The 16,265-nt window shown below is 39.9% G+C and overlaps 1 protein-coding gene across 7 annotated transcripts in view; it reads right to left on the minus strand.

Annotated features, from left to right (window-relative positions):
* The window catches only part of ABCG2 (ATP binding cassette subfamily G member 2 (JR blood group)), a 141,674-nt gene that overhangs the window by 18,677 nt on the left and 106,732 nt on the right, over positions 1-16,265 (minus strand). For all 7 annotated transcript variants that reach the window (XM_036122714.2, XM_036122711.2, XM_036122713.2 and 4 more), the window contains 7 exons: positions 15,317-15,376; positions 14,470-14,584; positions 13,749-13,901; positions 10,893-11,050; positions 5,733-5,884; positions 4,117-4,221; positions 2,920-3,167 (listed from right to left, as the gene is read on the minus strand). In XM_036122714.2, coding sequence (XP_035978607.1) covers positions 2,920-3,167; positions 4,117-4,221; positions 5,733-5,884; positions 10,893-11,050; positions 13,749-13,901; positions 14,470-14,584; positions 15,317-15,376 — 991 coding nt within the window. The remainder of the gene's footprint in view (positions 1-2,919; positions 3,168-4,116; positions 4,222-5,732; positions 5,885-10,892; positions 11,051-13,748; positions 13,902-14,469; positions 14,585-15,316; positions 15,377-16,265) is intronic.

Raw genomic sequence — 16,265 nt, forward strand, 5'->3', positions numbered from 1 at the left:
TAGGTAATGCTCAGAGAGATGCAATATTCTATTTTTGTTCTACAACATTGCCATGAATCTGAGCATTATGAGGACTCCTTTTGTGGAACTGAGTTCACTGAGGAGGCAAGCAGGTTGAACATGCAGCCTGGAGGCACTAGGCCTGGGTCTGCACCTGAAGGAAGCTGAGCAACAAAAGGTGCAGAATCATGCTGTATTAGAAATAGCTCCGCATTCTAGAAAGGGGAAGCCTCTTGCACTGTTGCTGGGAATGCAAACTGGTGCAGCCACTCTGGAAGACAGTATGGAGGTTCCTCAAAAAGTTAAAAATAGAACTACCTTATGACCCAGCAACTGCACCATTATTATTATTATTTACCCGAAGAATACAAAAACACTAATTCAAAGGGATGCATGCACCCCTATGTTTATAGCAGCACTATCTACTATAGCCAAATTATGGAAAGAGCCCAAGTGTCCATCGACTGATGAATGGATAAAGAAAATGTGGTATATCTACAATGGAATATTACTCATCCTAAAAAAGAATGAAATCTTGCCATTTGCACAACATAGATGGAGCTAGAGAGTATTATGCTAAGCGAAATAAAATAGAGAAAGACAAATACCATATGATTTCACTCATATGTGGAATTTAAGAAACAAAAGCAATCATAAGGGAAAAAAGAGAGAGGCAAACCAAGAAACAGACTCTTAACTATAGAGAACAAAGTGATGGTTACCAGAGAGAAGATGGGTGGGGAATGGGTGAAACAGGTGATGGGGATGAAGGAGGGCACTTGTGATGAGCACGGGGTGTTGTATGGAAGTGCTGAATCACTATATTGCACATCTGAAACTAATAATACACTGTATATTAACTAACTAGAATTTATTTTTTTAAAAGATTTATTTATTTATTTGAGAGAGCAAGCATGAGAGGGGAGAAGGTCAGAGGGAGAAGCAGACTCCCCGCTGAGCTGGGAGCCCGATGCGGGACTCAATCCTGGGACCCTGGGATCATGACCTGAGCCGAAGGCAGTCGCTTAATCAACTGAGCCACCCAGGTGCCCTTAACTAACTAGAATTTAAATAAAAACTTAAAAAAAAAAAAAGAAAGAACTCCACATTCTAATCACATCCTGCCCAGAACTACTATATATATGACTTGGACAAGACACTTATAAACCACTTTCAGAAAAAAGAGAAATTTATATTATATTCAAAGTAAAAAAATATAATGTATAAATCATGCTAAAGAATCAACTCCATTACATTATCTCACTGTTGAAACAATGGGTAAACAAGGTTGACCTTATTTATCAGACTTGTTTCCAAACGATATCAAATCTACTCTAAAAGAAGAAAAACTTAACTTTGATTGATAGTATACAGAAGTGTTCATATTCTGACAGAAACACAAAATAACAGTAGCAAAAATGTTTGGAGCAATTAGCAATATGTCTCACAGAGGGATAGAGATTCTTGGTACTAATACTTAAAAGGCAACAGTACTGAAGTACGAAAATTCTGGTGCATGTGGTAAGAAGTCAGTCATATCTTTTATTTTTAAGATTTATTTATTTGAGAGAGAGAGAGATCTCACGCACGCATAGGGCGGGATGGGGGGGCAGAGGGAGAGAGAGTCTTAAGCAGACTCTACACTGAACATGTGAGCCCAACTCGGGGCTCAATCTCCCAACTGTGAGATCACAACCCAAGCTGAAACCAAGAGTCAGCCACTCAACTAACTATGCCACCCAGGTGCTCCAAGAAGTCAGTAATATCTTATTAGTGCCAACAACATGCCATCTTTTGGTACTCAACAGAGATTCAATGACTGATAATAAATAAAATCAACCACCCCCAAAATAACTGGCTAACCTGATTTCCTTAGAAAGGATGGACCAATGAACTGGGAATACTAGGGTTTTGTAGGACAGAGCACCTGAGAATACAGAACAATAAAAGGGTAGTAATCAACAACTACCAACAGAGCCAGCCGAATGAGGAAAAGAACACGGTTTCCTCTTCATCTAAAGAAAGTTAATCTGACAGTGAATAGCCTTATTTAACAGGATTCAAGCCTGCTTACTACGTTGTGTTAACTGCCAACTGTTTTAGGTACCTAGTGCTTTCCTAAGATGAGAACCCTAAAATGAAGAAGGTCAATGATGGGGAAGAGCACTTGCACACAGGCTCTTCCCTGAGACAGCAGCTGACCCCTGTGACCTTCAGGTGCATTCAGTGAATCTAGATGCAGGCTTCCCTGACCGCCTGACTTCAAATGCAATCAACCCCTTTCTGCTCTCTCCCTCTCTCCCACTCTCCCACTCTCCTTTCCTTCTCTCTTCTCTTCCTTTCTCCCCCACTGTGCTTAAACTTTCTCCATAGCTCCTTTTACCATATGACTTGCTATCTAGTTCATTACTGTATGAATTTGTCATCTGTCACACCTCACAGGAAAACAAGCTCTCTGAGAACAGGGGTTTTATTTTCGCCCATTTTGTTCACCACTGTATACAAGCTCCCAAAATACCACACACGGTCGACGAGAACTTGCTGAATGAGTCAGGAAACGAATGTGTGCAGCCACCAGAAAACCCTAAATGTGGCTAAACACTTCCTTTATTTCACAATTTTTGAAGAAAAGATTTTTCAACAAAGATTACCCATTACAGCTAGTCTAAATCAACAAAAGTCTTAATTAAGTAGTCAAAAAAAAAAAAAAAAACCCACACACCAAAAAAAAGTTTTCCATAAGTAAAAATTTCATGGTGTTTCACTTGTTCTGTTGGCTGTTTTTATATCCCAGATGGAGTGGGGATAAATAAATGGAAGCTTGGGCAGAAGAGAAGCATAATCCCCAAACAGATTATACCAGAACCTAATGTTCCCACATGAGCATGTCCCAGCATAATCAGGAGACTCTCAGGTTACCTGAGCTATAGAGGCCTGGGGATTGCCCAGTAAGTTTTTGAATGAACGCTTGGAAATCCACCTGAGTTGATGACAGAAGGAGGTGGCATAGGTGATCTCCTTAAAGGCTGAGCTCTTCCTTTTATGACCCTTTATGAGTCGATCTAACTCATCTTTCGTTTTTCTGCAAAAGTCAGAGTTGCCATAAGACTCAGCTATTTTTTCTATGAGTGGAGATTCTCTCTTGGAAGGCTCTTCAGTCTCCTTGACTTTGGAACAAAAGTAGATAAAGAAGGGAAACATTATTAATAAAATAACAACTGATTTAGCCCATTTTTCTGTAACCCCTTTCTTAGATTCTTCCCTGACATCTTAAGTATAAAAAATTATTAGATCTGTCATCGCTTTACAACATTAGAAAAATATAGTTAACTGGCCGACGGCTTCCATAAATTCGTGAATACAGCAAACCTACTGACCTTTTCCTAACTATAACATTTGAACCCTAATTTTTTTAAAATAGACTTCTTACCATAGGGAGTTATAATTCCTAATATACAAACCTGGTCCTTTTTTTCTTCTATATGCAAATATATAAATTGCCAAGTTTCTTATTTCACAACATTATATAAACAATGGGCATTTTTAAATGAAACTTCCCCTTAGAAGTGACACTATCACATAAATACTCATTTATACATTACATAAAAAATATAGCAATCACGGAAAACAAAATCTATGTTGACCAATACTACAGAGTGAATGTTTGTGTTCCCTCAAGATTTATATGCCGAAACCCAATCCCCAAGGTGATGATATTTGAAGGGTGATTAAGTCATGAGAGTGCAGCCCTCATGAATGAGATTAGAACCCTTACAAAAGAGGCCCCTCTTCACTTCCATCATGTGAGGAGGCAGAGAAGACGGTCACCCATCTTTGAACCAGGAAGCGGGTTCTCAACAGACACCAAGTCTGTAGGTACCTTCACCCTTCACCTTGGACTTCCAGCTCCAGAACTGTGAGAAATAAATGATTATTGTTTAAGCCACCTAGTCTAAGGTATCTTTGTTACAGCAGCCCAAACAGACTAAGACAACTGTTATCAGAGTTCAGCATTAATATAAATTCACAAAGCCATGTTTTACTGAGCTGCCACAGGGCTAACCTTCAGCAAATTCGGTTCGGCAATAATCTGTGACTCTCAAGAGATTCACATACCTTCGCCCTCTTGGTCCTCTCTGTTTAATATCACAGCAGAGGAGTCTCCATTAATGACATCCAGGAAGAAGTCTGCAGGGTTATTATAAGGCTCACAATGGTAACCTACAAAAAGAAAGCAACTCAGGTATATAAACTTGATGGTCTTGGAAAGTAAAAACTCACTTTCAGGGGTGAGAGAGGTGAGGCAGGGGAAGAGAACCAACTTCTCCCTCATCTTTTTTCCTCTTCTTTCACTGATTTACCCTTTCTTTTTATGTATTCAATCACACGACATTTCAACAATGCTCTGTCTTCCAGAAAAACAACATACTCAAAACCAACCTTGAAAATTAAAAAAAAAACAAAAAACAAAAAACCTACCTTGGACTCCCAAAATATCTTAAGTTAATATCTGGTCCTTATCCATTATAATTCATGAGACCTGAAACAGCTATCAGTATGCTCTGATGCTTATCAGAACCACTTCAAAAATCTAAATATAGGTCCAAGGGAAAAAAATTGAGTAAAAAAAAAAAGCTGTAGCTAGGACTAATGCTCCTCAAAGCAAGGCAAGAAGCAAAGAATGCTAAGGCACAACAAGATGGCACTTGGGAAAGGCCAGGGGTGTATTTTGTTCTCCCAGTTCACCTGGGGACTGCCAAATGATCATTTGTTGTGCTGTCATAATTCCAATATAGAGAACAAACCCCAGAGCAGCACTCCCAAGAGAATAAGACTGGCACCACACAAGTGAATGCTTATCTCAACTTCTTGTAGCATGATCCTCTGAACTCAACTTGGCCTGTAGTCTATTAGGTTCATCTCCTCTAAACTCCCTAGACCTGTGTGTGCTTGTTAACTTTAAATGAGAGAGATTAAACAAAAATTTTAAAAGATGGCTAGTGAACATTTAAAACTATATTTGGAGTCATGGAGCGCCATCTATAATCCTATCCAAATATCTCTAAAATGAAACAGACTGCATGAGTCATATAAAAAAAAAAAATTATGTATGTCCATTCTAAATAGAACCAGGCAGCCCAAAACTGTCAGAAGTGTTAGCCCCTCAAAGTAAGACTTACAATGAGTCATTCTATTGACTGGTAAGTCACTCATACCCCCTCAAGGCCTAAATCTGTAATTTAATGTTACTAGAAAATTTTAAGTAGCATCTTCATGAACCCCCACCAAAGCAGACCAACATCCCATACAAGGGAATAAAATGAGAAAGTCTGATCCATAATCTGGACAAGAAGACAAACTATTTGGGGATATTATTAGGCCTTTTCAAAAATGTTCGCCCGACAGGTAACTGGTTATGAGGCGAACATATTTACTGAACTGTTAGGGAAAGGTTGCCAGAACTGGGAAGAGGATCAGATACAGGCCCAGTAGAAATATTCATACATACATAGGCAGGCATAGTCCAATAGGACAGGAGAGAGATCTAAAGAACAAGCTAGCACTATAAAGTGAAGAAAAACCCTAGCACCAAACTAACCAAAGATGTTTTGGAGTGGCAGAAGCCATAGTATGTCTACTCAAAGACCAAACAGCACTCCTAGAGACCTCCTTTGCTCTCTTCCAGGATTCTATTAATAAAGGATCTTACTGTGTGAAAAAGTCAAGCATACCCACTGATGCAAAGTACCCCAAGGCCTCCTGGGCAGGCCCGTGGAACATTAGTCTTCCTGAGGCCAACAAGGTGAGGCTATTAAACAACTTGAAGATAGAATAACGAGGCTGATGAATGGAGAAGATGATTGTTCGTCCCTGTTCAGACATCCTAAGTTAAAAGCGAAAAAATAAAAGTCATTAAACATCTGAAACGTGAACATCATGGCAACTTTATTCCTGCCTTCAGATCATCTGTTCTTAGTTCGACTTGATTTTCTCTTACTAGCTTCTCATTTCATATTATCTGATAGTTAGGAGACCTAAATTCAGCGCTTTTATGAAACACTAGGGTTTCTAAAGTGCGGTCCATGGGCAATCACCATCAACCAGGATATTAATGAAAAATGCAGATCCCTGGACAGTCTTCTCAGACCTACTGGGCAAGTGAATCCATATTTCTAACAAGCATCCACGTAATCTGTAAATACACTCAAGCTTGGAAACATATCATGGACTAAATATTAAAATGATGGTTGGATGCCCCATTCTCACTGATCATTTAAATCCCCTGGCTCTTTAGGAATTGGTTTTCATTCTTTTGCCCTAACGATACAATTAACATTACTGAGTACTTACTATGCCTTTGCTATATACTTTTATACTTTTCTCAATTCTCACAATACTGTTACAAGGCAGTACCAATATTATTACCTTTATGCTACGGATAAGACTTAGACGGCTGAGCGACCGGCCCTGAGTGTCACAGTTAGTAAGGGGCAGGGCTGATTTGATCCCTGGTCTGATTCCAAGGCCAAAACATTGCTAAACTACCTTTACACAGGAAGTACTACTCATGGATAGAAGAAACAAAGGCCAAAATCACTGTTGAAAACCTGTCATTATTGAAAATATTTTGTGAGAGGTATCATGTCAATTGAAGCATTTTCTAAGCACTTACTACATGTTAGCAATGGGTACAAGCTTGCTCTGCTTCAAAGGAGATCAGGCCAGCAGATCCAACCATTTCAGTACAGCGTGGAATAAAAGAAGCTGAGGGTTCCTTATAAGCAAAATGGAAGACCATAAGCCGGTCTGAAGATAACATACGTAGTGTATCAAACGGGCCAACCAGAGTAAGCCAAGAAGAGAAAATGTAGTCACGGGGAAGGAAGTCACGGCCACAACAAAGTGTGCAATAACAGGTCTACCTAAGGAGACTACAAGTACTTCCGTGTCATTGCAGAGCCTGGATGTGTGTGTGGGGATTGGGGCGGGGGGGAGGGGAAGAAGCTAGGAAAAAGACCGCCCCAAAAATCAAGCCCATGATGAGTCCTTTCACTCAGAAGCTGCAGCTTTCATCAGAGGGCAAGAAAGAGCCAGTGAAGGACTGGAAGTAGGGAAGTGCTTCGTTGCAACAGCCTTGTGGTCTGAGGACCAACGGCAACAGGATCAGTATCTCCCAGGAGACACGTAGACTCGGACTCCATCTCAGAGCCGTGGAAACAGAATCCGATGTTAACAAGACCCCGGTGATTAGTGTGCACAGTAGAGTGTGAGAAATTCTAGGTTAGAGCCCTCCGATGCAAGGAAAGATGCTTGTGTGCCAACTAGTGCAAAACAGGATAAAACACAACATAGTCCAGTATTCCACATCAATCCACCATTCTCTAATGAACACTGTTAACACACTTACAGATCACCAAAGTATCATGCATTCCCTAACAGAACCTGAACCCTAGACCCATTACTTGGCATCTTCATTAAAATGTGCAACTGCCATCTCAAACTTAAGATGTCTAAAATCTCCCCATTTCTTCTTATCCTAGCACAGAGACTTGCTTATGAGGGCATGAGCATCTGAAGAAGCAAGGTAATGACAAGAAGGGGATGTCATATGAAGATGATGTGTGTGGTAGCTCTTAAGAAAATTGGTGGTGGGGCGCCTGGGTGGCTCAGAGGGTTAAGCATCTGTCTTTGGCTCAGGTCATGATCCCGGGGTCCTGGGATTGAGCCCCGCATCGGGCTCCCTGCTTGGCGGGAAGCCTGCTTCTCCCTCTCCCACTCCCCTTGCTTGTGTTCCCTCTCTCGCTGTGTCTCTCTCTCTCTGTCAAATAAAATCTTAAAAAAGAAAAAAAATTGGGGTTGTAGGGAGGAGTCCCAGAAGTGGTGGGCAGAGAGAATGGCCAGAGTGACTAGGAGATTAGTTATATTTAACAATGAAGTTACTTGGCTTAGCAAGAAAATGTATTGAAATAACGACAGCTAAGTTTTTGCCTGTCTAAAAAATCATTTACAAACATGGAATGGGCAAAGACTAAAAAGAACATTCAGGCGTTAGACTGGACTGGAAATATTATGCACTCATGGGTTTTTTAATATACACATGCTAACGGAGCGATAGTTACAGATGTATGTTTTCATGTATCGTTCTATTCAAACTATATATATACATATATATATAATAAACTAATATTCCATCTATCTTCCATATAAAAATATAGAAATAGGGGCGCCTGCCTGGCTCAGTCTGTGGAGCATGTGACTCTTGATCTCAGGGTTGTGAGTTCGAGCCCCACGGTGGGTGTAGAGATTACTTAAAATCTTTAATAAAAAAATATAGAAATATATTTGTGTTACATATGCACACACATGTACACAAGTATTTCCTAGTATGTTTGCTAAGTTGGTCTGGAAGCAATGAAACCGCAGTAGCAGCGAGCACACTAATCAGATCTTGGTTTCTAAATTCTGACTACACCAGAAGGTACCGGGACTCCCTAGAGAAATATGACACGGGAAAAGGACAAGATGAGCCTGGAACATCTTGTTGACCATGAAGTAAAGAACTGCTTGAAGTATGTTTAGGGCACATGTCAAAAGGACATAAAAGTCAGGCTGAAGGGGCTTCCGATGGCCAAATCAGGGTTAATTTAATCATAAAAATAAATAAGAATAACATTATATAATCCATTGATCCACTGACTAAAATAAGAATATGAGAAAACATAAATGAATACAGGAGGAGGAAAAGTTCTTTACAGTAGAATGCCAACTAATATATGTAGAAAGAATGTTGTAAATAGAAAATCACTTGGTAACCATTGCACCAGTAATTGATGGAGGCAGAAATTACTAGTATATGCTAAAACTGGTGGGTGGAAATTTGATGAGGAACAGGGTATGGACATTATATCCAATTATCTCAAATACTAACCAATTACAAAGGGAATAAGAGTTACTTCACAGCAGGTAAACCCAGCAGACACCAACATGACCAGGTGATGGTCATGAACATCACCCATGGTGGGAAAAGTCAAAATCAGGCAGCTCCTGATTTATGCAGAAGAACATAGCATTACTTCTGTGGTTCCCCCGCCAAGATTTCATGGCCTGAGTCTGGTCATAAGGAAACACTGGATATATCCAAGTTGAGGGCCACTCTACGAAATGTACTCTTGAAGACAGACAAGGATATGTGACCCAGGAAAGACTGAAAAAACTGTTCAGGATTAGAAAAGGTTTAAACAAGTGTTTCTGGAGAACATCCTGAGTGAGAAAGGAGAAAGAGACACTTCTGGTACAAATGGTGAAGTCCAACTGGAGTCTCTGGGATGGACAGTGGTGATGGCAGCAATGTAGATTTCCCGACTGGGTGGTGTAGAAGGTGGTAATGTAGGAGGAGCGTCCTTGTTTCTTGTAGTTACACTCCAGAGTATTTAGGGGTGAAGGTACATGATGTCAGGAAAAGACTATGTGGGGTGGAGGGTTAGAGGAACAGCAAATGCAGATAAATGGTAACAGTTGGGGAATCTAGGTAAGAGGACATAAGATTTCTTTGTACTAGTCTTATAACTCTTCTGTAAGGTTAAATTTTTTTTTAATTTTCTTTAGATGTCCAAAATCTACCTTCTGAAATTTCTCCTATAAACATATTCCTCCCACTGGAGGAATAAAAGTAAAGGCAACTCTTTTCTCCATTCTTCCATTTCTCAGGCCCTAAATTTTAGAAAGTTGTTCTCTCAATAACCACACACCGTGTCCAGTTCATGAACTAATCTAATCCTGTTGGTTCTATGTTCAAAATAGATCCAGAATCCACGACTTCTCACCACTTCACCACTACCATCCTACTCAAAGCCAGCATCATATCTCAACTGAACTAATACAGATAGCCTTCTGCCTGGTTTCCTTGTACGCACCTTGCCCAGTTATACAGTCTTTTCTCTACACAGCTGACACTCCTCTGTTCTAGAACTCTCTAAAAGTTCCCATGTCACCTGGAGACAATAAAAGCCATAGTTCTTACAGTGGCCTACAAAGCCTGTGTAATCTGCTACCCACTCAATTCAATCTCATGTCCTATTCTAATTGTTATGGATTGAACTGTGTCCTCCCCAAATTCATGTTGAAGTCCTAACCCCTAGTACCTCAGAATATACCTGTATTTGGGGACAGGGTCTTTAAAGAGGTAATTATGGTTAAATAAGGTCATATGAGTGGGCCTTAATCTAATAAGGACCAGTGTCCTTATAAATGAGGACCCAGATGCACAGAGGGAAAATGAAATAAAGACACATACTGAAGACAGCTAGCCAAGGAGAGAGACCTCAGAAGAAATCATCCTGCTGACGCTCTTATCTTAGACTTCTAGCCCGCAAGAATGTGAAAAACTGAACTTCTATTGTTAAAGTCACCCAGTCTGTGGTACTACGTTATGGCAGCCCCAGCAAACTAATCAGTAAGCAATCTCCATTCCCCTTAGTTCACTGGGGTCCAGTCCTTCTGGCCTTTTTGATGTTTCCAAACACATCAGGCATGCTCTGCCTTAGGACCCACTGGCTCTTCCCTCCAGCTAGGACTCTCTTCCCCCAGAGATCCAGGTCTCACTCACTTGCTCCCAGCTCACATGTCACATCATTGAGGTCTTCCCTGACCATCCTGCTATATAATAGAGCATCCCTACCCCCACCACAGCCATCTTTTGCTACACCTTTACCCTGCCTCACTTTTCTTGAAACACTTATATTTGTCAGTTGACTATTTCCCTCCAACAAAGAAGGAAGAAATTTTTGTTTGTTGTGCTTACTCTTGAACTCCCTGCACTGAGAATAATCCTGGTATCCAGCAGGTGATCAGATACCAGATGAATGAAAGAGTAATGTTCCCATCGCATTTACCTCTTCAGGAGCAAAAGAACAGCGTTTGCCGTGCTTGAGTCTAAGCCAGTTGTGGGCTCATCCAGGAACAAGATGGCGGGATCGGTAATAAGCTCCATTCCAATACTAGTCCTTTTTCTTTCTCCTCCAGACACACCACGTATAAATTGAGTTCCAACCTAAAACACAAATATCATTATTAACAATTACAACCACAGCTACTACCATTTGTTGAGGTCCTACACTGTGCCAACCCCTTACAGGGCACTTTATCTCATTATCCTCATTTATTCCAAATAGCAAATAAATGAAAATATGGGAGAAGAGGTAGTTTTCTCTTTAGTAAGATGAGCAAACTGAAGCTCAAGTCAGGTAAGTGGCTAAGCCTGATATGAATGCCATGCTTAACGGTACTTCATGTTCCCTACCAAGTCAAATATTTAGTTTTAAGATAGTTAAGTTAGAACCCTAAAATATATGGCCCTGGTATTGTGAAATCACAAAGCAAAAGAGAGATTAACGTGGGAGAGGAAAAGGGGAAAGCATCTATAATTTATTAGTCTTCTTAGACCCTCTCTCCCCACTCCTCCAAAAGTCCTCAGTGGGCTTGGCAAATGGGAAAGTTTACTCTCTATCAACACCACATTAGTACCTCTTCAATCACCATAAGGTTTCCCAAATTGACCCTGCCTACATCCCAACTCACTACAGAATTCCTGACTCATTCAGACAAATCCGGAAGGCAGAATATTTTACAGGGCAACTGGCCCAGTCTTTTCAACGAGTCATTGTCATTGTGTGTGGAGGGCAGGGGAGTGGGGGAAGCAAGAAGGTTTTGGGAGAGGCAGGAGGTAGGAAATAATTCCTATATTAAGAGTCTTCAAAGAGATAATAATCAAGTGCTACTCATGCCCTTGACTGGATCCTGTAACAATTGAGCTACAGCAGACATTTTGGAGACAACTGGGAAAATGTGAATGAATATGGCTTAACATAGCTGATAGTACGATACCGTTGATTTTGTTGGTTAATAACGGTACCGTGGTCATATAAGCAAATGTCTTTTTTCTTAAGATGCATAATCAGTATTCAGGAGTAAAATATGATATTTGCAACTTTCTTTAAAATATTTCAGAAAAAAAAAGCTGAAGCAAGTATGGGATAAGATGTTAACAACTGGGAAATCTAGGCAAATATTATTAGTAATCAAACCATTATATTAATTACACCACAACCGTGTGATTATGATAGTAATGAGACTATTCTCTCTACATTTCTGTTATATTTAAAATTTCATAAAAAGTAAAAATTTTTAAATGTATTTTCAATTAATTAGATAAATAAATTCCAAGAAGTCAACAACTACCTTCAGCTCATCTTCCCTGGAATTACATGCAAGGAAGTTAGGGCAATGACTGCCTGTTGGGAAAGAACTTGTACCTAAAGGCAAAGATTGGAAAGAACCTTACTAAAAAGACAAAATCGAATAAACAGAGCCAAGGCAAAGGAAACCCAAACTCATGAACTCCTAAAACAAAAATAAGTGGTAAATGGTGGCATCTCAGAGTCATGCTTTCAAATGAAATACAAGCAAAATACATTCTACATTTTTCTAGAATGTCAGACAGTATGACATGAAGCAACAGCCAGCAGAATACCCCGATTCTTCGTTATCTCTAAGTAAGGGATATATGTACCCAGGGGAATTAAACTCCTGCCATCACAGGCTCAGTCGGTAGAGGATGAGACTCTTGATCTCAGGGTTGTAAGTTCAAGCCCCAGCTTGGGTGTAGAGATTACTGAAAAATAAAATCTAAAAAAAAAGCTGAACTATAGCCACCATAATCTAAAAAAAGCTCATCTTCACCCAAAGCTTCAAATGTCTTCCCAGCAAATCTTTCATCCTTAGTCATCAACTATAAAATTCCCTTGTTCATCTCATCTCTTCCTCCTGACTCTGCACAACCACAAAAGGAGTTATTTTTGTCTCTCTTGCCCACAGCTGTTACCTCTAAAACCTAAGAGCCCAGCACATAACACACCAGTCTGTAAATAAGTACTGAAGGAGGAAAGAAGATAGGAAGGGAGGGAGGGAGGAATAAGAGAACGAAGTGCCAAAAGAAAGGCTACAGAAAAACAACTCAGATGCTACACAAATTAGAAATAGGGGCACCTGGTGGCTCAATTGGTTAAACATCTGCCTTCGGCTCAGGTCATGATCCCAGGGTCCTGGGATGGAGTCCCACGGCAGGCTCCCTGCCCAGGAGCTGCTTCTCCCTCTCCTCCCTGCTTGTGCTCTCTCTTACTATCTGTCTGTCTCTCTCAAATAAATAAAATCTTAAAAAAGAAAAAAAGAAAGAAAGAAACCCTACTTTGACTAAATATTATTTTGAAAGCCAAATTATAGCAAAGTGAAACACAGAGCCAGAACCCTTGGATTTTTGTCATTTAAAAATTCTAGAAATATACCTCAAAAGCAATGGAACAAAGTCTCCTGGAGGAAGAGGAAGGAGAGCTAAAAGGGGAAAGAAAACAGGAAGAAGGAAAGTTAGTGGAAAGATAGTGGCTGAGACATGACAAACAGTGTGGAAGAACATCAAGAGCTATAGTCACATGGAAAGGGCCTCATGTTCTTCTTCTATGTACTAGACCAGCCTGCCACACACTTCATTTCCAGGATTCAAATATTTTTAGTTTTTTTTTTACCTCATTAATTTCCATCTTCATATGTTGTAACAAGTCCTGTTTCTCATCATTACAGAGAGCAGCCACTTTTGACCACACATATTACAGAAAACTTCTGAGGAAGAGTTACACTATCCGCACAGGTGAGATCTTATTTGCTGGCTATGATCCTGTCTGGTTTTTCCACATTACCTTGGAATCTGCCACTTTATCCAGACCTAACTGCTGAATGACCTTGTCAATTCGCTCATTTTTTTCATGACTCGTCATAGTTGTCGGAAGCCGGAGAGCTGCTGAGAACTGTAAATTTTCTCTCACTGTCAGAGTTCCCATCACGACATCATCCTTAAAGCAAAATGGCATTTTTAACAAGACATATTAGGTCTTTTTTAATACCATCACCCTTAAGTACGTGTAACTTAATCCGCAAGAATAACATATCCAACATAAAGTCCTAGCTAATGATGAACTTGCAGTTAGACAAATGACAGCAACTCCAAACACAGACAGCTGAAAAAGCCGAGGGCATAATTTTCATTCCCCTTTCTGTACACCCAAACCGACACAAGTAATTATAATTACTACTAGCAGACATGTCCAGACCGCTTTATACAGGATTTAGCAAAATAGCTTTCTAAGCTAGGGGAAGGGCAAAAAAGGAAAATAGTGTCTTGTGGAAATGATAACTAGAATGGATACCATTGCCCCTATAGTGGTTATATTCCAGATTCTTCCTGCCTCTTCATTTAACACCACTCTGAATCTTAACAGGAGATTATGAGAGGCTGGTGTGAAGAAAATTGGTTCCATGAATATGTCATTTGGTCAGCTGGAAGTACACTGAACTATCAGCCAAGGCACTTGCTCATATAGAAATAGAAGAAAGCTAAAATACAAATCCACAAATACTTACTTGTACCACATAACCTGAATTACACTTGAAATTGGCAGGTCGAGGTGCTCCATTTATCAAAACATCTCCAGATAATCCATTCGGATCTTTCCTTGCAGCTAAGATATCTAACAACCTATGAGAGGACATATACATTGTTGTTTTTCTCCAGTTCAAGCTATATCTCTCAGCTACTCTAAATCCAAATTCTGCTTAAGTTAGAATATTAACCGATCAAGAAATTCCATGGATCACCTAAAATTATGTATTTTTTTTTTTCAGGTACTTCCTCGAGTTCAATTTTTATTTAAATTCTAGTTAACATATATGATAAAATTGGTTTCAGGTGTAGAATTTAGTGATTCATCATAAAATTACGTACATTTTTGAATTCTCACCTTCCCTTTTTTAGTATATACTACAATAAAACTCAAAAACATGGCACAAGTCACCACTGGCTGATCCAGCACAGACTTCCCAAACAGCCTTCCAGGTCGTGTGACCTTGGGGGTCTCAAGTCAGACAATGTGTTCCTTTGTCTAAGACACAAGTCTTCACTTAGGCCTTTGGCTCCATCTCCCCACTTTCAATTTTTTTCTCTCTCCTTTCCCTCCCCATTAGCTCAAATCATAGCCGACAGCTGTACGGCCAATCATGTCCTGTTATCGTGTCCTGTTAGTAAGCTGACCAAGTAAGATTTCCCGGTCCTTGGGACAACCACAAGCTGGCATCATGCATGTTATCCACAGCGCCCAGAACCACACTAGACATGCAGCAAATGCTCGACACACACCTGCTCACATAATAGTCATCTTGAAAAGCACAATAAAACTGCAAAGAAAAAGCTGACTTATGCTAGTATACTCACGAAGATTTGCCACCACCTGTGGGTCCCAGAATGGCATTGAGGCCAGGTCTCATGATGCCACTGTAAACACAGAACATATCAATTTATCGGCCCGCTTCAAAACCGGTTCTATAAATTTAGGGTCTGCATCTAATACACTCAATGAAAGTGATTAAACTATAAACAGAAAACAAGCACAAACCAATGCTTAAATGAAAAAGACACTGAAATGTCCATTAACGTAAGTCCAGCAAACAAAGGATCTTAATCACTAGTCAAGACCTGTGAGAAAAATGGCTTGGGTCTCTCTAAACTCCTTTTACTTCTTCTCTAAACCATTTATATTTTTTGAAATTTCAAGTTTCCTTAAAGTAACAGATTCTGGTTAAACATCTCTGTTACACTCACCCTCTTAACCCAGTGTGAAGAACGTTACAAGTCTTAACTAATGTTTGATGACATTAACTGATTTACTTCAAATCACCTCAGTTGCTACCTAGTCAGGTTCTACACAATTAATAAATCAATGGATTTCTAGAATTACCAGTAGTGTTCTCACCACTTAAAACTAGTCAGATTAAGAAACAATATATGTGAAGTAGAAATTCAATGGCTAAGAATAAAGCACCTCATGGGTAAAAAACGAAACACCAATTCTTAACCTTCACAAAATTTTTACTGAATTAGAAAAGTAAAACATGGGAGCACCTGGGTGGCTCAGTCGGTTAAGCGTCTGCCTTTGGCTCAGGTCATGATCCCAGGGTCCTGGGATCGAGCCCCGCATCGGGCTCCCTGCTCAGCGGGAAGCCTGCTTCTCCCTCACCCACTCCCCATGCTTGTGTTCCCTCTCTGGCTGCCTCTCTCTCTGTCAAATAAATACATAAAATACTTTTTAAAAAAAGAAAGAAATAAAAAACTAATGATATAATGTATGGTGATTAACATAACAATAAATTTAAAAAGAAAGAAA

The sequence above is a fragment of the Halichoerus grypus genome, chromosome 3 (assembly GCF_964656455.1).
Source record: "Halichoerus grypus chromosome 3, mHalGry1.hap1.1, whole genome shotgun sequence".
NCBI classification, from domain to species: Eukaryota; Metazoa; Chordata; class Mammalia; order Carnivora; family Phocidae; genus Halichoerus; species Halichoerus grypus.